This window comes from Culex quinquefasciatus, chromosome 2 (genome assembly GCF_015732765.1).
Source record: "Culex quinquefasciatus strain JHB chromosome 2, VPISU_Cqui_1.0_pri_paternal, whole genome shotgun sequence".
In the NCBI taxonomy this organism is placed as follows: Eukaryota; Metazoa; Arthropoda; class Insecta; order Diptera; family Culicidae; genus Culex; species Culex quinquefasciatus.
This window is the reverse complement of record NC_051862.1, coordinates 5,151,686-5,178,659: the sequence shown is the minus strand read 5'-3', so window position 1 is coordinate 5,178,659 and position 26,974 is coordinate 5,151,686. Positions and strand designations below refer to the sequence as shown.

The window sequence follows — 26,974 nt, the reverse complement described above, 5'->3', positions numbered from 1 at the left end:
CGTTTTTGTTCGGAAAGGAAATTAATTGAACTCAATTACAGTTTATGATAAGCGTCGGTCGGACGGTCGCTCACGACGATGTATGAACCTAACTCTGGCTCTGCTCTCTGCAGAACCAATACGTGCTCAAATTATCGGGGAAGGTTGGTGGTGGACTGAACAGGGGGTGGTAATTGCTACCCTCCGGATCCTGTCGACCTGTGTGGTGCGAGCTGCGAGGGTGTGTTTGTACATGAAAGGAACCCTTTAGCACATCGTTCGTCGTTCATCGTTCTTCAACGTGCAGCAAAGGAGGGCCGAAACCCTCCAAGTGGAGATGATTGATTTTTAACCAGATTATTGCAATTAACTGGCTGGCTTTTCCTGGGTGAACTCCACCCCCTTCTGCTGATGTGGTGGTGAAGCATGTTCGTGACTATCGGTGGAAAAGCTGGGCAAGGTGGGCGATCTAGATCGAATGCTGTGATTTCAATTTTCACAAAGTTCTAGACTTGGGAGGGGGAGGAGGTGTAAGGAAACGAGTTTGGCAAACAACCGACAATCAGGCAAGCAACAATGGCACCTTTTTGAGCGACAAGGTGTTCATGTTGAGGAGAAAAAAAAACTAGCTAGTAGTTGCCACTTTGATCGGAAGTGTTGTGATGTGATGAATGTTGCCGTAATGTGAAAATCTCATCAGGCTCGAACCAGCTGTGACCTTAGTTAAGTCAGCCGAACATTTAATCACTTTTCCAACACAGCACAAAAAGGTCTCCTCTTCACACAACAAAAAAGGCCGCCGCCCCGTTGATCCTATTTTTCACACTTCTGGGAAAACGACATTTTTTGTTACCATCCCCGATGTCGTTTAATTTGCGCTGTTGTGTGTCGCTCCGTTGCCAGTGATCCTGTAAAAATAAATTATTCATTCGTGTGATAAGCTATAAATATAAAAAAAGAAGGGTGACCACGAGACCGGACCCCGGGGCAGAAGTGCGGAAGTGTCCCGGCTCGTGGACGATGGCGCGGTCCCCATGAATCAGATTAACGGAACCGGTGAGCGGTGACACAAAAAATGTGGATTAATCCATTTGATGGTTTATTGTTTCCATTGAATACATGGAAAATAATTTAAAAAAAAAATGATGATTTAGTGTAGAAAAGTTATCATTCTAATAAAAAAAATTGACTTTACATTTCAAGCATTTAAACATTATTGTTTTCTGAATCAAAATTTGTAAATAAAAAAAAGATTTCAAAAATTCTTATTGTGTGATTATATTGTTTTCAAATAAGGCTTGTACAAATAGTTTTAAAAGTTTGAAATAAAAATAAATCGATAAGAAAATATTAAAAATAATTTGAAAAGAAGCATACACAAAAATTGAAGAAAATGTATTAAATAGTTCACAGAAAATTATGGTTCACATTATTTTGAAGGGATATTTCTGAACATATATCAATAGCATGTAAGGTTTTTTTTAATTTGGTAATTTAAATTATGGTTAAAAACCTGAAATAGAATTCATAATATTAATTATGGCATTTATTTGAAATCAAATAAGATGATTTGAAAAGCTCACTTATTTGAATTCTTCATGCATGAATTTAATACAAAAAAAAAAAACTTTGAGATTAATATCATACCATATTTTTAGCAGCCTGTGCAAATGGAACCATTGCTAATATTTTTCAAAATTTATGTAATATTTGAGTATTTTTTGAAAAACTACGCTATTTACTGAAAATTCGCGATTTTTTAAAATATTAATGAAAATAAAAAAAAACAATTTTGTTTCGTTCAAAACCATATGGCAAATTATGAAGATATTACTATTTTTGTGAAAAATATCTTAAGTTTTTGAAAAATTTTGGTTTCTTTTGTCTATTCAATTGTTATAAGTAATAATGCCATCGATTGAAACCCACATTTGAAAGGATATCCAACACTTTGTTATGTACTTAAATGATGGTGTTTTGTGAAAATTTTAATTTTATACAAAAAAAAAACGCGTTTGATCCACATTGCGAATTATGAAAATACAGGCTTGGAAATTTTAACATGATTTGGTCAAATTTAGAAATAAATTATAAATGAGTTATCGTCTGTAATCGAAATAACGATAATGATCGTTAACAACCTTGATATTTAGCATGTTTGGTCTCGTTTAAAACATTCTGAAGTATTAAAAAAACCTGATGTACTTTATCAAAAAATAGTATTTTTTCGTAAATACTCAGATATTTTGTAACTTTATGATTATATAAAACAACTAGAATGGATTGTGATGCATTTAAATTTTTTTTTTATTTTGTACTTTTTTTTACCCCACTCCTCGATTTTGCAACTGCCACAATTTCTTTCAAAATTTAGAAAACATTCGATGTGTCGAGTATTATTTAAAATATTGTTTACTGATTATTTAAAATCGTGAGCTATGTAATTTTTGGATTTTTTTTGTTCGTTTTGAATCGCCAATAACCCAGATAGGCAATTTCTAGAATAAAATTTTATGTTTTAAAATTTCAGACAATCACAAAAAAAACTTTATGTGTCACATTTAAAGGTATGCCGGTAACGACCAGTAATAATGTTTTTTTTTTTGCAAATAAGGCCGTTTCAAATATTTTTCAAAATTTATGACGCCCCCCCCCCCCCTTATAAATTGTTCTGAAAAATCAGGAGGCAAAAAAATAATATTTTTCCAAAAAACTTCAAATTTTCATTGAAGATAGAAGTTTAATCAACTGAAAACAATCTACAATGCATTTTCTGCATTGATAATTATATTTAGCATGTTTCGGCTTATTTGAAAATATTTGCATTTTAATGAAATTTAATGTACAGCACTGCCAAAAAAAATATATTTTTTCGCAGAAAATAAAATTTTCGTCAATACTATTTTAGAAACTAATGACTAATATTTGTTATTTTATTTAGTTTTTAAGTTTCTGTAAAACATAATTTTAATAGCAGCATCCTTTTAATCTATTCCAACTTTTTTTTATTTCATATGAATTCATTTTGTGAAACATCATTTCAACTATTTTTTAAATTGATTTGAGCAGATCATCGTTTCTGATTTTTTGTTTAAAACTATTTTTGCATACTTTATTTTGATTTAAAGAGCGCATAAAAATAATTTCCTATACTTGAAAATGCAATACTTTTCCACGCCCAAGAAAAACAAATAAACCCGAATTTTCCCAGCGCCAGCTGGTCGAACGTTAAAAAATGCGTGTGTGGGACCGTATTTTTTGTTGCGCTGGACTGCTTCCTCTACTCACGGCCCAAAATGGCCATTAGTGGCCTCAAGTGACACTTGGCCGTTTCGAGCCGCAAAAAAAAAACATTCTCACCAGTGGTTGTGGGTCAAGTGCGCACACTTGGAATTTCGGGTACTTCACGGAAATTCCACCCCGAAATTGACGCAAGATTTTAGGGCGATGGGATGGAACTGGAAAAAATCAAGCGATTTTCTGGCATCCCGATTGAACCCTTCAGAGAAGCTTTCAAATTGGTCAACACTTTTGCTGGACGCCTTCCGGGAAGATTTATTTGGTTTGCTGTGGTTATTTTCAGGTTGAGTTCCTGCATTCCAGAAAATGCCAAAACGATTAAAAGCAATCGATGAAATCTTGATCTTCTAATTTCACGTTTTTCTTTTCTTTATAAATTTGTGGAAGCACAATTTGAACAATTTAATTTAAAAATCTTAGTTAAAACCATGTTTCGTACGCAAAATTGAAACTGTTTCACCTTTCCACCAGAACAGAAAAAGCGTGGGCAAAAGGATACACGTGGGATGGATTAACAGAACCAAAATAGCATAAAATCGTCCTTTTTCATTTAAAAAAAATCCTCCCACCCTCCTCGTCACTTGATTACGCAACAATCTCACCATAACCCTTTCATTTTTTGACCCATTTTACCCCCCGTCAACACTTGTGGGAGCTGGGGAGCATTGATTTTTCATTTTGCCGCGCACGGTGAGCTCGTCTCATGTATGTGTCGAAAAATTACACAAGCGAAAAATCTGTCCCATCGACAAAAAAAAACACACACACCCCGGATCATCGCGCAGCATCTACCTGCTGGGGTATGGTGACATACCAGCACTTCCACTGATTTGAGTTGGTGGGTGGGAGGATGCTCGTTGATTCCGCCCCAGGGAGCTGTAATTGTTATGCACCGGAACCGGATGCGAGTTATTGCAACCCGGCGAACGGGGTGATGATAAAATGTTACGAATGTGTTTTAATCTTTTTTTTTCGAGGATTTCACGGTGAGAAATGGGACATTTTTCATTTCGGAAAGCTGTTGACGAGATATTGTTTCTGAGCTCTGATGGAACGGAGAGGTGGGAATTGTAACTGGTTTTGTTTTGGCAGTATTTTGGAAATGAATAGTTGATAGACTGGTTGCGAGTAAATGTAAAATAAGAGCAAACCTTTTTTGTACAAACATATTTAAAATCGCTAAAAAATTATGTTTTCTTCTTTCTTCTTTCTTTTTTTCTTTTTTCTTCTTTCTTCTTTCTTCTTTCTTCTTTCTTCTTTCTTCTTTCTTCTTTTTTCTTTCTTCTTTCTTCTTTCTTCTTTCTTCTTTCTTCTTTCTTCTTTCTTCTTTCTTCTTTCTTCTTTCTTCTTTCTTCTTTCTTCTTTCTTCTTTCTTCTTTCTTCTTTCTTCTTTCTTCTTTCTTCTTTCTTCTTTCTTCTTTCTTCTTTCTTCTTTCTTCAGTCTTTTTTCCCATTGTATATTATTTATTTGAATTCATATCATTTCCGATTTTTTTAAAATTTGTTTTGAGAACTTCAAAGATTAATTACGATGCAAATTCATAGTTGTAATTTAAAATGATTGTTTCCTTATTGAAAAGTGCACCAACTCGAACTATAAGCATTGAAAATTTTTATTCAGAATTTCATTTTGCAAATTTTTCAACTCGCGATGGCTTGGAAACTACCTGTTGGTTTTATTTTCATTGTTGAAAAATAAAACTTTGTGATTTTTTTGGTTCTTTTCTATATACATAATATTGAAGTTTTCTTCTGGTCCAACATTTAAAAATGTCTTAAGTATAATAATCTCGGAATCCAAAATAACCCTAATTTAGTTTTTTTAAATCCCAAGATAGAAAAACTTTTAAAAAAACTTAATCATTTGAAAAATTATTTTCGAACAATCCATAAGACAACGTATTTTTATCCAATATATTAAATTGTTTGGATGTTTCTAAACTTTCTACAAGTATTGAAAAAAGGGGAAACGAAATGAAAAATAACCATTTATAAAAGGAAATTTCTAGAGTTTTTTTTTAACAGGTCCTATACACAAAGGTTATAGGACCTTTTCAAAAAACTCTTGATTTGTCAACTGTAAAAAAACTGATACAATTCATACAGCTTTTAATGTAATTTTTTGTTGAATCCATTTATTTTTTTCTTTTAAATTTAGTTTTTATTTTATTTTTATCATTAATTTATAGTTCCTGACAAATACATTTTAAATATATTTTTTTTTAACTTTGAATTGAGTGATGAAAAATCGTCTTAATTATTTAGATTAAAAATTTAAAAACATTAAGTTTTTTACGTAAAGTGAACTTTTTAAAAGTTGAAACATAACAACAGAGCCGTACTTTGGGTCCACGGCACCCTTGGCGAAGCATCAATTTGGCGCCCCTCCAAAATTTACAAGTATTTTGATAAATTTATGTTAATTTTGAATGAATGCTTCAATGAGTTTTGATTTTATAATTACAATTAGAGTACCAAATATGATGGTTAAATTCAGAAACACAGTTTTTTATGTTTCATTTTTCAAATCAATATGAGAAAGGCTGAACTGAAATTTTATTGTAAGAATGATGTTGGCTGAATATAGCAGGGTATAGTTTTTTGTTAAATTTATTTTTCAGATAAATGCATAGAATTGAATGCTCAATCATGATAAATTTTGTTATAACTTGTTAGCAAATTTGATATTTTCCAAGCCTGCATAATTTGATCTGATCTAGTATTAATTTGTTGTATAAGCAAAGGACTTTCCCGAATTCGTTAAATATTTAGCTAATTTTGGCAATTCATTAATTTAATTTTGATTTCGATGTAATTAAAAAAATCCTTCTTCAAAATTAAAAAAAAAAACCAGCATATTTTTTAAACATGCAGCGGTAGAACCAAGTTTCATCAAAATCAATTAAATATCATTCAAAATCCAGCGCAATTCATGATGAAACTTATTTTAATGATATTAATAAGATCATTATATTTGGTAGAAAATATGAAGATAAGACATTTTTAACCATTCATTTTTAATTGATTCGCCCATACGATGCATGAGAATATTTTTCATTATTTTTTTTTTTCAATTATGTTTTGCATTGATATTTTTTATCGTTTTTTTTTTATTTATTGATTCGTAAAATTCAATTTAATATTCTAGAAGATTATTTTTTAGACAATGTTTGATGAATGTATTCAAACCTTGAAACAATATTATTAGTTTGTTTTTAACTGATTCTCATTTTTCAGAAAAAAAACGTTTGAATTGTTTCTCATTGCCAAAGCTTTTTAGATGATTTAAAAAGTAAATGTGAAATTTTGGCGAAATAACAATTGAACAGCCTTAAACATTAATTGATAAGTTGTTCTGATTAAGGCAGATTTCTTCCGAATCTCGCAGATAAATGCGTAGAAATATGTCTACACCGGTTAAGCTTAAACTAATAAGGTGATGTTCATAACAGCTTGCGTGAAATATTTTTTTTTTTCTTGGAAAAATAATGTTTGTCTTGTTGGTGAAAATGTACAGCATTTTTAATATTTCAATACTCTAGTGTTTATAAAAAGCGTATACAAATTTTAATGCACGAAGTTGCTTATAAAAGGGCTTATGCTTATAAAATTTTGCTGAAAATATTTGAAAGGCCATATTCGAATTCTACTTTGACATTTAGTTTCAAAAGAAAAGTATCAAAATTAGCAGCCATTCTAACGTGAAAATAGCCTATATTTGGACATTGTTTTAGTCTGGAAAGTATGACTTAAACTTCATTATACAACGGTCCAAACTTTAATGCTGTATTTATTTCGAAAAACTTTTATAGAACTCCTTGAATTTTCTGCCACTTGAGGGCCCCTTCTATAACAAAAAAATAGCATTAAGTATGAATTTTCAAAACCTCTTCAGTAGAAATATTCATACACATTATTTCGGCGCCCCTAAATATATTTTTTTTATATTTTAAACCAAATTATTTAGTTATTAGCAGTTCTACTTTATAATTTGGCGCCCTTTCTGTTTTTAAATATCAAATGAAGATGTTATAACTGACATGAAATTTTGTACAATCATCGATTTCGGCGCCCCCAAGAGCTGGCGCCCTTGGCGGTCGCCAACTGCGCCAACCCCTAGGTACGGCGCTGCATAACAAAGTATTTGTTGAAGTTTTAAAATCCCAACTGGGTAATTCTCTACCAACTCACACGAAATCTGGAAAAGATGCCCCGACCCCTCTTCGATTTGCGTGAAACTTTGCCCTTAGGGGTAATTTTTGTCCCTGATCACGAATCCGAGTTCCGTTTTTTTTTATATCTCGTGACGGAGGGGCGGTACGACCCCTTCCATTTTTGAACATGCGAAAAAGAGGTGTTTTTCAATAATTTGCAGCCTTTACTTTACCGACATGACACCATGGTATAACAAAACATGTCTAGGAATTATTTAGATAAATTTGGAATTTTGGAATTAGAAATATTTTTGTTAAAAGTTAACGAAATATCAAGTTTGCTTTTACGAATAATATCGTTATCAGTGTTTTCACGAAAACATTTCGAGAGCTTTTATTGGAAAGGTCCTATAAATACAAGCACAACACAAGGTTTTCACAAGCTTTAGAAAGCCTTTTGATCTTTCATTTGATAAATATGTTTGGTAAGGAATTTTAAAAGAACAATTATTGACAATCAAGTTTGAAATGAGGAAAACCTGGAAAATTATGCAAGTTATCTCTTTAAAATCAATCTGACAGTTAAATAATAATGTCTAATCAGCAAAAGCTTTGACCCAATCAAAAAAGCAATGAATTTTTTAAAAAGTTGTTAGAATTCCGTACAAATCCGTACTATGCGAAAAATTCCGTACGAAAATTCCGGCCTGTATAAAATCCGCGGACAGGGTTGAAAATCCGTACGATAAGGAAAAAATCTGTATAGTTAGTAGCCTAAGTCATACCTCAACAATACTTATTGATATTACGTCAAATAATCGGAATTCTTGTTCTCAAGCAATTGAATTTTGATTATTTTGACAGCATTTTGTAAAGAATGCAGCAAAAATTGTATAAAGATTTGTATGAATGAACTAATACTTCAGATTTATCATTTTTTAAAGAATACATAAAAAAACTTAAATTGATTTCTGAAAAATAATTTGATAAGTTTTGAATCCATCAACCTCAAATATCTAAGACAGTTCCAATCTTATATTGACAAATATCGCAAGCAAAAGTGTCCCCTAAAAGCCCCATCATCACGCGCTCCAAAGTGCGTCCGATAATGGAAAATAAATAAGCTGATTCCAGTTCAATCACCATCATCAAGCGAGGTATCCTTTCAGAGTGCACGCCATTTGCTCCAACAAGCAGCGCAAGAAAATGACGCTAAAATGACATGAATCGCTCGGTAAAGTGAGGTTATGTAACCCCGCACAAAAGCATCCAAATCGACAGCCATAAAATCACTCAGCACACTTTCACGTCCTGTCTCTGCGTTTCCAGTTCCTGGAGGAGAGCCTTAAGCAAGCAAGTCGGCAGTTTGCTCAAGCATCGTCGGCGTGGGTGGGGGTGAAGAAGATAATAGCCATCACTAAGAGTGGCGATGATGATGGCTGCTGCAAAAGAAATGCACTTCCTGTACTGCCCTCCATTTTTTTCTTTTTTTCTCTTTTTCTCTTTTTGCACTAATTTGCGCTAAAAGCTTTCGTTTGTCCTGATTCTTTTGCTTTGCTTCCCCCCAACTCATAAGGTTTAGGACAAATGTTTTTCTTTTTTTTCTCCACTACAAGTCCCTGAATGGAGGCCATTGCTGGGTGCTTTTGTCTGTGCGATTTTTTTCCACCCCTTTTGTCGTTCATTTGAATGCACCTTTCGCTAATGCTAAACACAATACGGCACCGGAACAGAACTGACTGCAGGAATGTTGAAGCCCTGCCGACGGGGGTGTAAATCATATGGCAGAAGCGATTTCCAGGTACGGTGCCGCGTGTGAAAAACAATAATGATCCATGACGAGTCAGGTGGAAATTTTTTGCCCCATTATTGTAGTTTTTTTTGTCTATTTTTAAAGGTCTATTTAGCAAGTTTAAAAGATTGAAAAAATATAAAATCTGAATGATTATGTTTTAGTAAGTTTATGACTTATTATCTGCAGATAAAAATCGTTGCTTTTCTGACATTTTATTTCAATTACAATTGTTACTGCAAGACTAAACAGCAGGATGCATTTCTATTCTGAAAGTGTAGGACATCTGACGTTCCATTTATTGTCTACTCTGTCCTCAGAGTTGTCACTGTAGTCATCGAGTCACTTGACACTGACTGTCGATTGCTGGGCTGTAAAGCGGGTGCCTCCCCCTCCTCAAAAGGAAGCAAATAACGACTGTCTCTTCTAGTAAAAGGATGAACTTTGCTGCCAGGACGATTGACTTAATCTGTGTCTTCTTGAACTGATGGTGCTTTTTCTTTGTGCCTGAAACAATTGCTTTAATTGATGGTTTTGTCATGCAATGGAATGGTGAAACTTTCTTAGAGTGTTTTGGATCTATTTATTGATTTTTTTTATTTCAAACAAGCCTTGTGCTTGAAGAAAAAAATCGTTAAATATCTTAAAATAAAGCTTGACAATACAAATTGTCAGAACTTATAACTTGTCTTTCCAGAAACACAAAATGATTCTATTAAACCACTTAAAAACGTGTTGTGGTAAAATATACTTTGTAAATAATGAATAGAATATGTTTTTGAAATATAATAAAGAAAAATCTTCAAATTAAAAAGGATTTCTTTAAATTCGTTCTTCGAATTCAGTTTAAAATGCAATATGATTTGATATTTTTATAAATCAGCCATTCTACGTCAAAGAGGATGTCTCCAAATAAAAAGTGCTCCGATTTGAAAAATTTCGTAATTGAAAGACGCAACTTTTGTTGCCCAAACATGTATAGGTCATCGCTGGAATTTTCAAGTTATCGCAGTTAAGTGAAAAAGCTGATTTTTACCCGTTTTCGTCATTATTCTGTTTTTGCGCGCGGTGCGTCGAAAAACCCAGTTTTTATGTACAAAAATCATATCTCCGAATCGTGTTAATGGATATTCCATTTTTGGATATGTTATGTAAAATATTAAAATGAATCAGGGAAATTATTTTCAGATATGAGCTCTTTGGTCCCGAGACCTTCAAATTATCAAACGCATTTTTCTTAGGACCTTTTCAAATATTCAGCTGGGTTTTTCGAACCTCCACATATTTTTTCTCAAAAGCCCTACTAATAACCTTTCTTTTGAAATATGACGCTCTAAGGTTGGTTCAGCCGTTCCGAAGATATGTTTTTTTGAAAAATGAGTTTAAAGTGAAAATCGACAAAAAATGCCAATTTTTGGACCCTGATCGCCAAACAAAAAATACGGGTCTAATTATTTGGGTCAAAGAATCCCTACTCCAAATTTGAGCCAAATCGGAGAACTTTTGATTTGGAGACTTCCTGTTTGATTTGGAATGGCTGAAATAAAACTATATTATGTGTAATTTGTTGAAAAGTTATAAACATAGTTAGCCAAATGTTTATTCTCAAAACTACATCAGCATTATGCTGAATTTCAGCAACCTAAGTGATGGTACATTTGAATAAATAATAAAATCTGAACATCTTAAATCTGATTTTAACAAGAAAAACTATAATTATCAATGTCACGCCGGGATCAAAATTAGAATTTTTAACGAAACAATTTTTCAATCACTTTTTGAAAAACATTTTTTTTCTAAAATTAAGTATGGACCTTGTGTGGCTTACCCCAGTACATGTTAAATAATATAATCTTAAGAAAAACCTTAACAGTTGGAAAATATTTCAAAAAAAAAATTAAATCCTATCAATGTCACCCCGATTTACAGTATCGTATAATTCGATTTTATCTTAGATAGATTTTTGAAAAGATACTCAACTCCCCATTTTTTTTTATTTGATGTCGGTAGGGACATTTTTCGTTAAGGCGCATTTGGTTTTAAAGATTAAAAATGTTTGGTTGAAGGATTGTTTAACAAATATGTCCACTGCTCAAAATAATTCAAATTTTGAAAAACAAAATCATCATCTTGACTTCAGAGAAGGAAACATGAGAAATCATGTGATTTTATCAACAAATTTACTCTCCAAACTACCTTAGATCCATAAAAAAGAGTGTACATCGTTTCTTAAAAGTGAGAGCTCACAATTTCCAATAAAATAAGAAGATATTTTTTTTTTTTTTCAAATAAACAATGTAATCTGGGAAAATGCCTGTAAAAAAGTCTGTGCATTTCATATAAATCTAAATAGCCTTCGATTGATATTATTCCACAATATTAATTTAATTAATAAAAATTAAAAGTTAAAAAATTTCATGCACAAGCTCATATTTCTGTAAAAGACAAATCTACGCATCTGGCATTCTTGATACTAATGGACTAAACTAACTAACTGAAACGAACCCTTTCAAACTTCAAAAATCACAGAAGGGACTTTTTCTATTTGATTTTTTAATGAAAGGTTTTTTACTGCCGATCCCGCGCACGAAGTAATTTCATCCAGCCCGCGATGATGAATGTCTTAATTCAGCAAATAAAAAAATCAAGTCAAATTTTCCCATATTTGAACAGATTTCGGATGAGTTTTCAAAAAGCCGTAAGAGCCACCGTGACCTTCGACACTAAAATTCGTTTGTCTCCAAATTGTAGAAAATAAATAAGGTAATATTCATCAGGAAATGGTGACAGATTTTGTGTCAAAAAAATGAATAATTTTACCACTGAAAATGATGAATTTTCATCATCATTCATTCATTCATTATCAGGTTCACATTTTTACATATTTTTATATAATATTAATCAAAAAAAGAGGTAATATTCAACCTACCAAATTTTCAACATTCCAAAATTCAACTTTTTTTCTGTGTATGCTATCAAGATAGAAAAACAAACAAGCCTAGTGCAAGAGAGCACAGAGGCATCGATTAACTGAATATGATTTTAGTTTGTTATGGTTTAACAATGAAGATTTGTCGATTCAACGAATTATTATTTAAAATTTGCTTTTTTTTGCTAAGATAAATTTTCTAATTGATTGAAAATAACAGATTCATTTTATAGCGGTTTTTAATTTTCATTGTAGTTTATCTTTTCTTAGCAACATGAATAAAATTGATATATTTTTAGACTAGTAAACAAGGTTGCCGTAAATAAATTTCTGGTAATTTTTCTCAGACCAACTTTTAATTATAAAATAACGCTTGAATACAAGTTCCAGAAATAACAACATGCTCTTCATTTCTTAAAAATTCAAACATGTTTTTCAACTAATAATGCAGAGTCTTTAATTCCAATCAAAAACTCAAAAACAAATTGAAATAATTATAATGTTTTTTGGATACCCGTAGCTTATACTGCCGTTCTACGCATAATTGTCCCATGTTCAAAAAAGTGCAACTGAGAAAAACGCGATTGAAATTTTTCGACCGATTTCTGTGTTTCTACGCATAATTGTCCCGTGGGTTCCTATTCGCCCTATGTGTCCCTAATCGCCCCAGTTAGCAGTTTATCACCCTTATTTGTGATCCTCTTGCTATACAACAGGTAAACAAGGCATAATGATTAGTAAAACTAATGATTCCGTGTAAGAAAATACTTGGTGGGACAATTATGCGTAGAAGTTCAACGATGGGACAAACAGACTTGGTGTTGTTTTTGATGAGTTTCCGAACAAAGTACCAGATTTTATGTGTTTTTCTTAAAGTACACATCAGACTAAACTTAAAAATGACATAAAGTCAAAATCGTCAAAAACTGACATGGGACAATTATGCGTAAAACGGCAGTATAGGACCTTTAAAAAAAACTTGATTTGTTTTTTTTTACTTTTATTGAACATTATTTCCGGCCCACCACAGCTTCAGAAGAAAACAAATACTACCAACTGCGCACTATACAAAATTTTTGCGATGCATTATTTTGTTTCAAATTTCATAAACAAAAAATGATCATAGGACTATACTTGGCTTCACAAACAGTATTTTCTTTGATGATATTTTTTAAATAGACAAATGAAATTTAAATTCAAATACAGTAAAATGCCGTTTTCATAATTTTGAGAAGATTTGATTTTTTTTTCTATTTATGATTTTTAAGGGTAAATTCTCGTTTGTTTGGCAGGTCATGCTCGCTCCTTACTCTATCCATTTTCCTGATTTTCATTATTTAATCAACTTATTTTGTAATACTTTTATAGAAGCTTAGCTTGCTCACTGAAGAAATAAACAAAATTAAGCAATCATTGCTCCAAAATGGATTTTGTTTGCAATTGGATTATTCACTAATAAATTCAAACTGTCATTGAAATTGTGTTCAGTTGAAAAAGTACTCTTGAATAAGACTTAAATGTCGTTAGTACATCATAAACTTTTTTTTTATTAAAAATACTAAATATTTCATTAAAATAAGACCAAAAACTCTTGAAATTTCATCAAAATCGAATAAAAAATATACAAAATGTATGAGCTAGAGCCCTTTGCTGGAAATCATTGGCCGGGAACTCTGTTTAACATTTTTCAACCAAAATCAAGTCAATAACCTTGCTCAAATAACAATAATTTCCCCTTCATCATCAGGATTCAATTTCCACCACTCAACGAAAACAAATCAAAAATAAACACTCACACCAGCCCTTCGCAAAACCACCCACTCAGCGCGCTCAATCCACCTAGCAGTCACAATGTGTCAGGTTGTGTGTTGCTTTGCTGTAGCTGCTGCCATTCGCGTGTTTCCAACGTTCGTGTGGGAGTGGGTGGGAGTGTAAAAAACTCCATCCTCACCCCCCGTTTCCACCCCTCGTTCCGTTTGAAAGTGAAGCCTTTCTACGTTCGCGCGCAAAGCATGAGGTGCCGTAAATTGAAAAACCTTCCGTTTGCATTAAATTTCCTGCTCTCCAAACCGACACAATAATAATAACTTGGGCGGCCTGGCTCTTCTTGTTCTTCTCGGTGGCGTTTTTGGTGCTTTTTTGGCTTCAACCAGGGACAGGTGGGTGGTTATCTGTGTGCCGGAAAACGTCTGAATTTTGGCTTCGATTTGAACTCCCACACTTAAAAGTGCGGAATTCTTGGGAAATCATGTGGTATGGTTTATTTCTAGGTTTTATTTCCGGCAAATATACTTTTTTAACGATTGCACAATGAGCTGTAAACTCAGAAGCCAGATGTCTGTTCCTCGAACTGGCATAAAAAAGTTTTTTTGTTCGTTCGTGTTTTTTCGTCCCACGTAAAAGTACTCAAAATGATGACATCAAAATGTTATTGAAAGTCTTCAATTTGAATCAAAAAGTTTGATCGTGAAATTTTTATGACCTTCCCTGGAAAACACGAGCTCAAGAGAAAGAAACAATTTTATTTCGCTTATCATAACCAATGGGAATGACTTGTTGGTGAAGCTGAAATGGGATTTTGATCATTTTTATTGCAGCGAGAATTTCCACCACAAACTTTCAATCGCAATGTGAAACCAACTCGAAGGCAACAACTTCACAAAAGCCAATATTGTTGCAATGTTGACCGACAACCGACATTCCACCGGAAGTGCGCTCTCACTGTGGTTAGAATTGAACTTTGAGAGTAAAGCTACTCAAAATGAGCGCGTGAAACTGTGTGCTTTTGGAAGGGCTCTGGGCAAATAGGGTACTTTCCCCGTGCTGAAAACAAACAACGAAAGCGCTCGTTTGTAAATTGCCTCAACACAAACGAAATTTGTAATCAAATTGTGGTATGAGTGGGGTTGGAGTTCACCATCAAAATAAACAACTCACTTTAAAAATAAGTGAAATTAATTATAAAGAATAAGTGGAACTCTGCTGATATTATGTTTAAAATTTTGAAATTTATAAAATATCAACATTTTAAAATAAATTAAGCCTCAGTCAATTTTGTCAATTTTGTTAATTTTGTCAATTTTGTCAATTTTGTCAATTTTGTCAATTTTGTCAATTTTGTCAATTTTGTCAATTTTGTCAATTTTGTCAATTTTGTCAATTTTGTCAATTTTGTCAATTTTGTCAATTTTGTCAATTTTGTCAATTTTGTCAATTTTGTCAATTTTGTCAATTTTGTCAATTTTGTCAATTTTGTCAATTTTGTCAATTTTGTCAATTTTGTCAATTTTGTCAATTTTGTCAATTTTGTCAATTTTGTCAATTTTGTCAATTTTGTCAATTTTGTCAATTTTGTCAATTTTGTCAATTTTGTCAATTTGGTCAATTTGATTTTTTGATCCTTGATTCACATTTGCACATCCCTGTTTTAATTTTCAGCTATTTCAAAATGCCAACTGACAGCCGAGTTGGGCCTGCATTTGCCATTTGGTTAACTTTCAAATATTGACAGAGTCATTTTACGAGCAAACCACCGCCGCCGAGGCCATTCGCCGTTTTGCCATTTTGCGGTGCACCATCATAACTTGTCACGTTGCGGTTGATTTATATTTCGGCAAGGATCATTCATTTTTCCGCTTTTATATTGGATGGAGTAGCAATACGATCCCCGGGGGTAAAATTATACATCATCTGTCAGCAAAATGTTGAAATATTTCACCGGAGACCAAATACGGTGGGGTGTCATCTATCAGTTGCTTATCGATTGAAGTTCACCTAACGGGAAAATGTTGACCTCTTTTTTGGGGTTGGAAAAGTTTCGTTCGCAAATTGACCAATTTCGAGCTGTCGTCACCGTTTCGGTATGTTATTGAAATGCTAATTGACAAGCCACTGGTTACGTTGGCTGATCCAACTTTGCAATATTGCATCTACACTTCAAACTCGTTACCCGTCTAGGTCAAATGGGCGAAGCCTTTTAACTCTTACATCGTATTGTTGTTTGGGGTGCACCGTGAAAAATTCTGTTAAAACAAACTGATCAATTTTCCATACTACAAAGCCTTTTCCTTACCGTGCAGCTTTGACTGATTGACGTTCGTTTTCCCGTGCTTCAATTTCTGTTTCGACCACGTGATGGCTTCTGCCGCAGACAGCCTCCGTTTAGGAGCTCTACCCCAAAGACTACACTCCCATCAACCCTCTTTACTTTCATCTGTACCTCAAAAACTACATGCAATTTCCCATCCTCTTCTCTCTCTATCTACCCACAGGCACATCGTACGGCAACTCGCTGTCCGACCCGCTGTCCGATCCGGACTTTATCGACAGCCCACCGATGATTCAGCCCAAATTCACCTCCCGGTCGCAGTCGATACGGGCCGTCATTGGCGATACGATCACGCTGCCGTGTGACGTGGAAAACCTGGGTGAGTATACTGACCGTTTTGAGCTCTCTTTCGCGTTCTATTTTTGGGGCCAGCATCCAAGGAAATTCACCTTCACTCATCGTCACAGAACTAGTTGGGTAATTGTTGTGAGGCCATGAAGTGGGTTTTTGATTCAGTTATCAACATTTAAGTTTTTATGATTAGTCTTTTTATGATAAATTTATTTTTAAGAAGAACAAATTTCATATAAAATGTTTAAAATGTGGTTTTCGAAGCAAGACACAGTTTAAACTGTAATGAAAATCAACAATTTTATTATAAAAAAATGGTTTTGAAGATCTTAAGCAAAATTTGAAATTTACATCAATTTAAACAAAAGTTTATGTGTATTTTGTTAAAATGTTACTTGTAATCTTTATATTATTAACATTGATTTTTTTCCTCAAAACTATAGCATTAACCTTTCTAAAGGTACATTAGACGTTAAAAAATAAAATTAAACACACAACATGAACTGGTGAAAATTCATCAGGTTCACAATTTTACTCATTTTTTAAGTTGTACTCAATAAAAAAAGAGGTAATATATATATATGTTTTTCTGTACATCAAAGTTACTCCAGAATTCAAAATGGGAAATTCCAACGTAACTTTTTTTTCATTTTGACAAGCTATACATTTTTCTAGAAGGGCCCAAAAATGTACAAAATGATCTTGTGGTTGTAAAAAGAAACAAGTTTTTACTGAAATATTTCAGGAATAAATTTAATTATTTTGTTGATTCCTGAAATATTTCAGATAAACATGTTTCTTCTTTTCAAACCACTAGATTATTTTGCACATTTTTGGGCCCTTGTAGACAAATGTAGAGCTTGTCAAAATGTACATTTTTATTCTTAAAAAACGAATTTTGGTCAGTTATGGGCAAAACACGATTTAAAATTACTCATTTTCAAATTCATATAAAATTAGTTAAGCAAAAAAGATCTCCGAGATATTTTCAGAAAATGTACTCTTGAATGTGTACTTTTAGATGCTTCTAAGAGCGAGGTCAAACTGCACCACCTTTTTGAGTTATTCACATTTCAAAGTGGCGTCTTTTTCGTCGTATTTTGGCTACAACTTTCGTTTAAAAGGTCCGATTTTCGTTCTCTTGAAAGATAATTATGTGTTTTGATGAGTTCTACAAATGTCTACAAGACACCAACTCACTACAGCATAATCCTGAGTTAATAAATCAAAATAAAACTATTTTTTTATTTACACCTCAACCTAAATTACAAAAATGGCTCTGGAAACTTCCAGTTTGAAGATAAAGCTTTGTGCTCTTAAGCAAAGATGCTCAGAATGGTGTTTCCTACAACTTTTTTCAAGACACTAAAGCGCTATCTCGTCATCCCGCCAAAATAAAAATTCTGAACCACCCTGAAATTTGGACCACACTAATGCCCACCATACCAAAAGATGCCCCTATTGACCCTGATTATTTGTTCCGAAGGCACCAAAGCTCTAAATCTTACCCATAAAATTCTCCATGCAATTTTGGTAGCTGTTCATCCAAAAATGGTACGTAAACATTCGAAAATCAGTAACTTTTCAAGGATTTTTTTATTGATTCGGTGTCTTCGGCAAATTTGTAGGTATTGATGAGAACTATTTAGAAAATAAAGGAAAAACGGAAAAAATATGATTATTTAATTTACTTTTGATCGCAAAATTTCAGTTTACCGCAATCCGTATTTTTTGTTAAATTTGTTTTTTTTGTGTTTTAGAGGACAGAAGTATGGACGACATTTTTTACTAAGCAATATGTATTTTTTTCAAAAAAATTGATTTTTGTTAAAATGTAATAATCTTGTATTTTAACATTTTTAAACTAATTTTTGGATGAAGTGTGGCGCAATCAAATATAGCCATTCAAAGTTAAATTTTTTCCAACAAATTCCGGTTTTTTGACTTTTTAGAACAGTGTCCATGCTTTTCCATTCCTGAGACTATTTTTTTCAAAAATTTCAGATAATTTAAAAAAAAAGTTTTTTTAGGCCTCCCAAACATTCCTTCTTTTCTAATGTCGATGTCTCAGCAACGATTTTCAATGTTGAAATATGAAAGAGTCGTGAAAATTTGAGATCTTTTCGAAAAATATTTTGATTTTTTTTAAATCAAGGCTAACTTTTCAAAACCACCTAAACATTCAATATTATGCCCTTTTTAAATTTCACTCCATTTTACCGTGAAAAATAAAGTTAATAAAAGAGCAATTCCAGCTAAAATCAGGAATTTTTCTGGTACTTTTGTACCCGACCCTCTCCGATTTCAATGCAACTTTTTAGACATGTTATCCTAGGCCTATATAAGCCATTTTTGTGTATATGGAGCCAATAGTACTCGAAAATAACATTTGAGAAGGGCGTAAGGTATTTAAATATTTTTGTATTTTGCAATTTAACAATTACTGTATCTCGAAGCAATTGCGTCGTATCAAAAAGTGGTCAAAGACAAACTTGTAGGAAATTGGACGGGCTTTCTGAAAAATATACACTGAAACAAAAATACACGTCACCTCTATGAGATTTTTTGATTTTGAAGTCTAAAACTTAAATTTAAAGATGTTGTCACGATTTTTTTTCGTTCAGATGTTACTAAAAGACTGACGAAAAATGCAAGATGGTATGTCTCTCCTAAAAAAATACAAAAATCATTTACTAAAACTGTTTTTTTGAAAAGTTGTCTAAACGTCAAAATTTAAAAAAACCCATAGTGGGAATCGATTCCCCAGACAATTTTACATAAAAGTCTCCATATTGACCATTGTCCTATGTCCAATCCTTGGAAAGATACAGCGGTTTTAAAAATAAAAATAATGAAAAAATTGGTTTTTTGGTGGTTTTTGGCAATTTCTATATGACAGACTTGGTTTTTCAGTCTCGTAAATATTTTTACCGGAAAGCTCGTTCAATTTTCCATTAGTTTGCCTTTGACAGCTTTTTAATTGGATGTAAGGGCTTACAGTTATAAGCTTAATTACATTGTTAATAACTGAAAAGAGAATATTTTTTTCAGTGTGGTAAAAACCTGGATAGTAAATTAGCTTACGTAAATATCAAAACGAGTCAAATCAAAAAGCTGTCAAAGGCAAACTTATGGTAAATTGGACGAGCTTTCCGGCAAAAATATTTACGAGACTGAAAAACCAAGTCTGTTTTATAGAAATTGCCAAAAACTACAAAAAAACCCCATTTTTTCATCATTTTTATTTTTAAAACCGCTGTATCTTCCCAAGGATTGGACATAGGACAATGGTCAGTATGGAGACTTTTATGTAAAATTGTCTGGGAAATCGATTCCCACTATGGGTTTTCTAAAATTTTGACGTTTAGACCACTTTTCAAAAAAACAGTTTTAGTAAATGATTTTTGTATTTTTTAGGAGGGACATACCATCCTGCATTTTTCGTCAATCTTTTGGTAACATCTTAGGCTATTTCCTCAAAAATTTTGAATGAAAAAAATCGTGACAACACCTTTAAATTTAAGTTTTAGACTTGAAAATCAAAAAATCTCATAGAGGTGGCGTGTATTTTTGTTTCAGTGTATATTTTTCAGAAAGCCCGTCCAATTTCCTACACGTTTGTCTTTGACCACTTTTGGATACGACGCAATGGCATGGCTTCGAGATACAGTAATTTTTAAATTGCAAAATACAAAAATATTTAAATACCTTACGCCCTTCTCAAATGTTATTTTCGAGTACTATTGGCTCCATATACACAAAAATGGCTTATATAGGCCTGGGATAACATGTCTAATAAGTTTCATTGAAATCGGAGAGGTTCGGGTACAAAAGTATCAGAAAAAATCCTGATTTAAGCTGGAATTGCTCAAAAGTAGCATTGAAGATTTTTACCATTACCATTTTATTTTTTCAAGCTATCATTTTGAAAATAAAGAATGCTCAAAATGTTAAAGCAAAAAATCATTTTTCAAGAAATTTACTCTTATGTTGCTTCATAAAACCATCAGTTCTGAGTCCATTGCCATAGATTGGAAAACAATACCTTGAAAAATTTATTTCAATGTTATGTTTTATCTTAATGTTTGATGTTCCTGATATTTTATTTCATGCATCAAAACTTTTTGAGAAATCAATTATTTCCTATGATAAATATTTGAAAAATAACAAAGCCAGTTCACAACACAAACAGCATCGAATAATCAAACTACAACAAAGGGGCCATCCCGAAAAAATGCAAATTTAGTCGCTCTGTCCGAAACTAAAACGGCATTGTGTCCCACCCACCACAGTGCACTGCAGTCCGTCCGAACAGCAATGAAATATGCAGTTGATTTTATTGTCCCTTTTCTGGTCCGGGTCCTTTCCATTTGCTGGTCCAGCCCCCTCACTTTGACAACCTGGTGGTGGCCGCGGGACAAGCACTAGATTTAGTGGCTTTTTCGATTCTAGTCGCCGTTGTTTCGACTTTTTTTGTGACTCTGGGAGTAGTAAAGTGCTTTTTCCTCTGGCAGCCTTTTTTTTTTTGAAAAGGAGTTTGTTAAAATTAGAATGGACTTGCGGTGTTGGAATCGCTGGAAATCGAGATTGAAAATGACAAAAAAGGGTTGTTATTTTATCGTGACACTTTTTCCCTACCTTTTCTAGGAAACTTTCCAGCGAAAGAGGTGAGGAAATATTTCACGAGGGAGCACCAACCGGCATCAACAATCACCGTTTGATTGTATTATTTGCGGTTTTTGTTTCGAGTTTTCAAATAGATTTTTCCCCTCGTTTGAAACGTGATGTGATATGTTGATTTGCAGTAAACTGAAACTGGATTTGCGGAGTCTGATTTGATCCGATAACTCAAAACGCAACAAACTGAATTATTTTAATGATTTTTCGAGGTAATTCCTTCCACGCGTGAATCCCTTATGAAATTATTCAATCATATTCAATTTATGATGACCAGACAGGGTAGTTGGAATTTTTCTCGCGCAATATTTCATTTGGTGCGTTAATTATAGGCCGCGTTCGGTTTATCTGAGAGTGCTCAACCCTATAAATTTCGATTGGAGCTTCATAAATTAGCCAACCGGAAATGCAACTCATTCAACCGTATGGGTTTGTAGATATAGGTCGGAAAAATGTTGGTTTGCTAACGATATTCTAAATTATATTTTGTACCGTCGGTAGTTGGTTTCTAACCTTCAGGAGGCTTCAAGACTTTTGAAACAAAAAAAAACATAACAACAAGACAACAAGACAACAAGACAACAAGACAACAAGACAACAAGACAACAAGACAACAAGACAACAAGACAACAAGACAACAAGACAACAAGACAACAAGACAACAAGACAACAAGACAACAAGACAACAAGACAACAAGACAACAAGACAACAAGACAACAAGACAACAAGACAACAAGACAACAAGACAACAAGACAACAAGACAACAAGACAACAAGACAACAAGACAACAAGACAACAAGAAAACGAAAAAAAAAACTTTCAGGAAACCAGATTTTCTAAACTGACCCCATCGCACAACAATTCATGCACACTTTGCATGCATTCAGGCGTTAAGCTGTCCTGGTGTGTTTATGTGTTTGTGCCACACATCGCCGTTTAGTTAGCCATTGCAATAATATTTTCACAAATTTAGCGCCAGTTTTGTGGCTTAAACAGCCCCCCTCCCCCCACCATGTGTTCGATGTCCCATGCATGAATGAGAGCCGTTTAGCGTCAACTGGTGTGAGAGTTTATTTTACGCCCGAACAGGATCGCCACACTTTTGAGGTACTGGCGTCTGGCGATGCTGTTTTTGGGGGGCGCCGAGGGTAATTACATTTCGAATAATTATTTTTTAAATTTACATTTGATTGCCTTGGGTTAAGCTGTTTGTGCAGTTTGGTCAACCACTTGGAAATGGTCTTTCACGCACTGAGTTGGCTTGTTTCGTGTTTAGAACGAGAAAGGTTTATTTATTCTATGCAATTCTAATTAAAAATTTGATCCACCAAGCGTGAGATAGATAATTTTCTAACCTGCTGCACCAACTTTTAACCTTTCTGCTGCACATTTCACACAATGCAATTTTATTATTCATTTGCCTAATTACGAATGTATTTCCACTCTAAATTCAACACTTTTCGCCTCATCTTTTCACTTCGTGCCACACACAAACACACACCAGATGTGGCGCCTTGATTATGCTCCCTGCTACGAGTGCGAGTCGAAAGTTTTTAATGAGAAATTTTTTCCAACTTTTTGTACGGAGTTGCTCCAAGTTTCCCAACCCACCCTTCTCACACCCCAACTATCATTAGCATATTAGTGGTGGTGGAGCATTCAGGCCACGCCAGCTCTATTAGCGGCTGCCATAATTGAATAGAGATATGCACATTAATGAGCGAATCAAAAGGCACTTAACATTCGTGCACTCATTCAGGCGCCATTTTTTATTCAATTTTTCATTGCTGGGAAATTTTCCGGAGCAGCTTTTTCTTCGTGCAACTGCTGCTGCTACTTTTTGCACCCAAAATAAGGTGGAATGGCCAGCAGCATTTTGCACTTCAATTAATGGTGTAGGGGTGGGGCTAATGTTCCGGTTGAACCTGGGGGCTAATGATGAACTGCACGAAGATTTAAAGTCTAGTTTTTGGAATGTTACTGCAATTTAGTTTTGGGAGCTCCAATTAGTTAGTTTGTTGGGATAGATTGATGTGCGCAATTAGAGTCTAATTTTCAGTTTTGAATATCTGTTTGGCTACTGAATAAGCACAATTTGTGTTCTGGCCATAAATATACAAACAATGAACAGAAATGCATTAAATGTAACTTTCTAAATCTGTCATTGAACTCTTCAACTCTGATGGGTCATGTTTGACCCAAAAAATCTATTTTTTTGGATTCAAGCAACTTTGATTAATTTTCTTGTATTGAACTTTTTTTTCTCAAAATTTTCGATATTCATGTGAGCTGCTAATGCTATGCTAATGCTATGCTAAAAAAACGAAACTATTGGCACTACGCCCCCCGGGGCATGGCCTTCCTCTAACGTGGGATTTCTGCTCCAGCGCCTCTGACGAGACAGGAGAAAACCGGGACCGACGTTTTACTTCACCATCCGATAGAAGCTCAGTGGATAAGGCGGGAATCGAACCCGCGTCTCATAGCATCATCGGGATCGGCAGCCGGAGCCGCTACCCCTGCGCCACGAGACCCACTAATGCTATGCTAATGCTATGCTAATGCTATGCTAATGCTATGCTAATGCTATGCTAATGCTATGCTAATGCTATGCTAATGCTATGCTAATGCTATGCTAATGCTATGCTAATGCTATGCTAATGCTATGCTAATGCTATGCTAATGCTATGCTAATGCTATGCTAATGCTATGCTAATGCTATGCTAATGCTATGCTAATGCTATGCTAATGCTATGCTAATGCTATGCTAATGCTATGCTAATGCTATGCTAATGCTATGCTAATGCTATGCTAATGCTATGCTAATGCTATGCTAATGCTATGCTAATGCTATGCTAATGCTATGCTAATGCTATGCTAATGCTATGCTAATGCTATGCTAATGCTATGCTAATGCTATGCTAATGCTATGCTAATGCTATGCTAATGCTATGCTAATGCTATGCTAATGCTATGCTAATGCTATGCTAATGCTATGCTAATGCTATGCTAATGCTATGCTGATGCTATGCTAATGCTATGCTAATGCTATGCTAATGCTATGCTAATGCTATGCTAATGCTATGCTAATGCTATGCTAATGCTATGCTAATGCTATGCTAATGCTATGCTAATGCTATGCTAATGCTATGCTAATGCTATGCTGATGCTATGCTAATGCTAATGCTATGCTAATGCTATGCTAATGCTATGCTAATGCTATGCTAATGCTATGCTAATGCTATGCTAATGCTATGCTAATGCTATGCTAATGCTATGCTGATGCTATGCTAATGCTATGCTAATGCTATGCTAATGCTATGCTAATGCTATGCTAATGCTATGCTAATGCTATGCTAATGCTATGCTAATGCTATGCTAATGCTATGCTAATGCTATGCTAATGCTATGCTAATGCTATGCTAATGCTATGCTAATGCTTTGTTTTTTTGTTTTTTCTTCTTTTGACTTAAAATGCTGGTTTGCATTATTTTTTTGCGTCAATCAAATAATCTTTCAAAAATTAGCCAATTTTATAACATGTCACGGTGTGTTTCCTAGAACAAACTTAAGATAAACAAATTGACAAGTCTGATATTTAGCACCATGAAAGAAGGGCTCTTTCCCGACATTTTGCAGGGTCCGGCTAAATATCCCAAGTAACATTTTTTACCAGGAGTTCTACAAGAGCTCTTCAAGATAGCTACAGCATAGCAGTTTGGACCGCGGTAGGATAAAATTCTCTTCAAAACTTCTTCAGGAGTTTGGAATCTCCGGGAGGTCTAGAGCAACTTTTTTAAGTTTTTTTTTTTTTCGTTTAATATGATTTTTCTTTACAAATGTTGACGGACATCGATGGTTTCATGTTCATATTCATCAAATTTCTTATGAATGTGTCTCAAGCGACTCTAAATTACACATTTGACCTCAAATCAAAAATTTCCAACCCAAATTTACCAGATTTCTAGCTAGCAACAGATTGCCCGGATACAAAGTCGAGCATAAAACTTTGCTTAACATAGAGTATTTCATTTAAAAGTTATTTGTAACCCAAAAGGTTCACAACATTATTTATTATCCTCTGCCATACAACACTACAATATTTTAAAACATTTTCGAATCAATCACATTGTAGAGAACAGTTTTCTGAACAATTTCATTTAAAAAGTATCAATTTTGGTTCAATATAAGCAGAGATTTACACAATTTCGTAAAATAAAAAGTGACTTTCTTTAAAATTTGTGGTTTTAATTTCCATTCAAATGATGAACACTGCCCACTATGGTATTTTTAATTATGAAAGCATTTTGCTGAAACATTGCAATAAGATTGATTCCAAAATGTTTTAAAACATCATAGTGTTGTACGGCAACGGATTTAAAAAAATAATGTTGGAACCTTTTTGGTAACAAATAGCTTTTAAATGGAATACTCTAAGTTTAGCAATGCTTTAAGGTTGAATTTTTACCCGGGCAATCTGTTGCTGTATTTTCATGACAAATTGTACAAAGAAAAGATTTTTATTCAGTCGTTTTGAGGTTTCCAGCTTGGATGTTGCGGTTTTTTTAAAGAAAGCTAGAAATCTGGTAAATTTGGATTGGAAACTTTTGATTTGAGGTCAAACATGTAATTTAAAGTCGCTCAAGACACATGAACTAATCAAATAACATTCATTTACTCAAGCGGAAATTTTATTTCATTATCCTTGGAAGCATTGTCCAAGATATTTCCCTCCCACGGCAACCTTCTCAAAGGACAATTGATTTCAATTAATTACTGCTTTCTTTGTTTCATTCCCACCCTCCAGGCAACAACATCCTGCTGTGGCGCCGGGGGAGTGCCGTCGTGACCGCGGCCAGTCTGATCATCACGCGGGACACGCGCTTCAAGCTGCTCAAAGGGTACACGCTGCAGATCAAAAATGTGCGCCCGCAGGACGCCGGCGACTACAGCTGCCAGGTCGGCGATCACGACAACCGCGATCTGGTGCACACGGTGGAGATTCTGGTGCCACCGTCGGTGCGATCGAATCCGGAAACGGGCCACGTCACCGTGCGGAAGGGTGGAACTGCCACGCTGGAGTGTAAGGCCAGCGGGAATCCCGTTCCGAGCATCAGTTGGACCAGAAAGGTTAGTGAAATATGAAAGGCAACCAAATCCCATGACTTATGCGTCAAATGTTGTGTTTCCCCCCCTCTTCGACCAGGACTCGCTGCACGGATCGCCCCATCTGGCGGATGGACCGACGCTGACGTTGGACGCCGTCTCCCGGCAGGACAGTGGCACGTACCGGTGCTACGCGGACAACGGCATCCGGGAGCCGGTGTTTGTCGACATGCAACTGATTGTGCTGTGTGAGTTTTAGTTTTCAGTTTTTGAGGACGGCGGAAGCAGAAGTTGTAAATTCATAAATTTGGGCATGCAATCCTGATTGACGGCAGTTGCTCTTTACGGAAGGGCTCTGGGCAAATTGTTACAATGAATTTAGATCGGTGATGTTTACGTGAGATTCTCAATTTTGAATTAAATTAAACTTTAACTAAGCGAAGAAATTTTCTCACTTTCTACCGAACGAGGAATTTGACTAATTTTGGGAGAAGAGGTTGGAATGATTATAAATTTATTTTGTATAGGCTAAATTTCATTCAAAACTGCAATTGAAATTGAATTCATGAACAGTAAACTTTTTGACTAAACAGTACTTAAAATATATAATCTTATTTTCCAATGTTGCAATTTTAA

At 34.2% G+C, this 26,974-nt stretch overlaps 1 protein-coding gene across 2 annotated transcripts in view; it reads left to right on the top strand.

Moving 5' to 3' along the window:
* LOC6054484 (lachesin) overlaps positions 1-26,974 on the top strand; it is a 126,679-nt gene that overhangs the window by 82,287 nt on the left and 17,418 nt on the right. For both annotated transcript variants that reach the window (XM_038253673.1, XM_038253672.1), the window contains exons 4-6: positions 16,426-16,581; positions 26,040-26,362; positions 26,439-26,586. In XM_038253673.1, the coding sequence (XP_038109601.1) occupies positions 16,426-16,581; positions 26,040-26,362; positions 26,439-26,586 (627 nt within the window). The remainder of the gene's footprint in view (positions 1-16,425; positions 16,582-26,039; positions 26,363-26,438; positions 26,587-26,974) is intronic.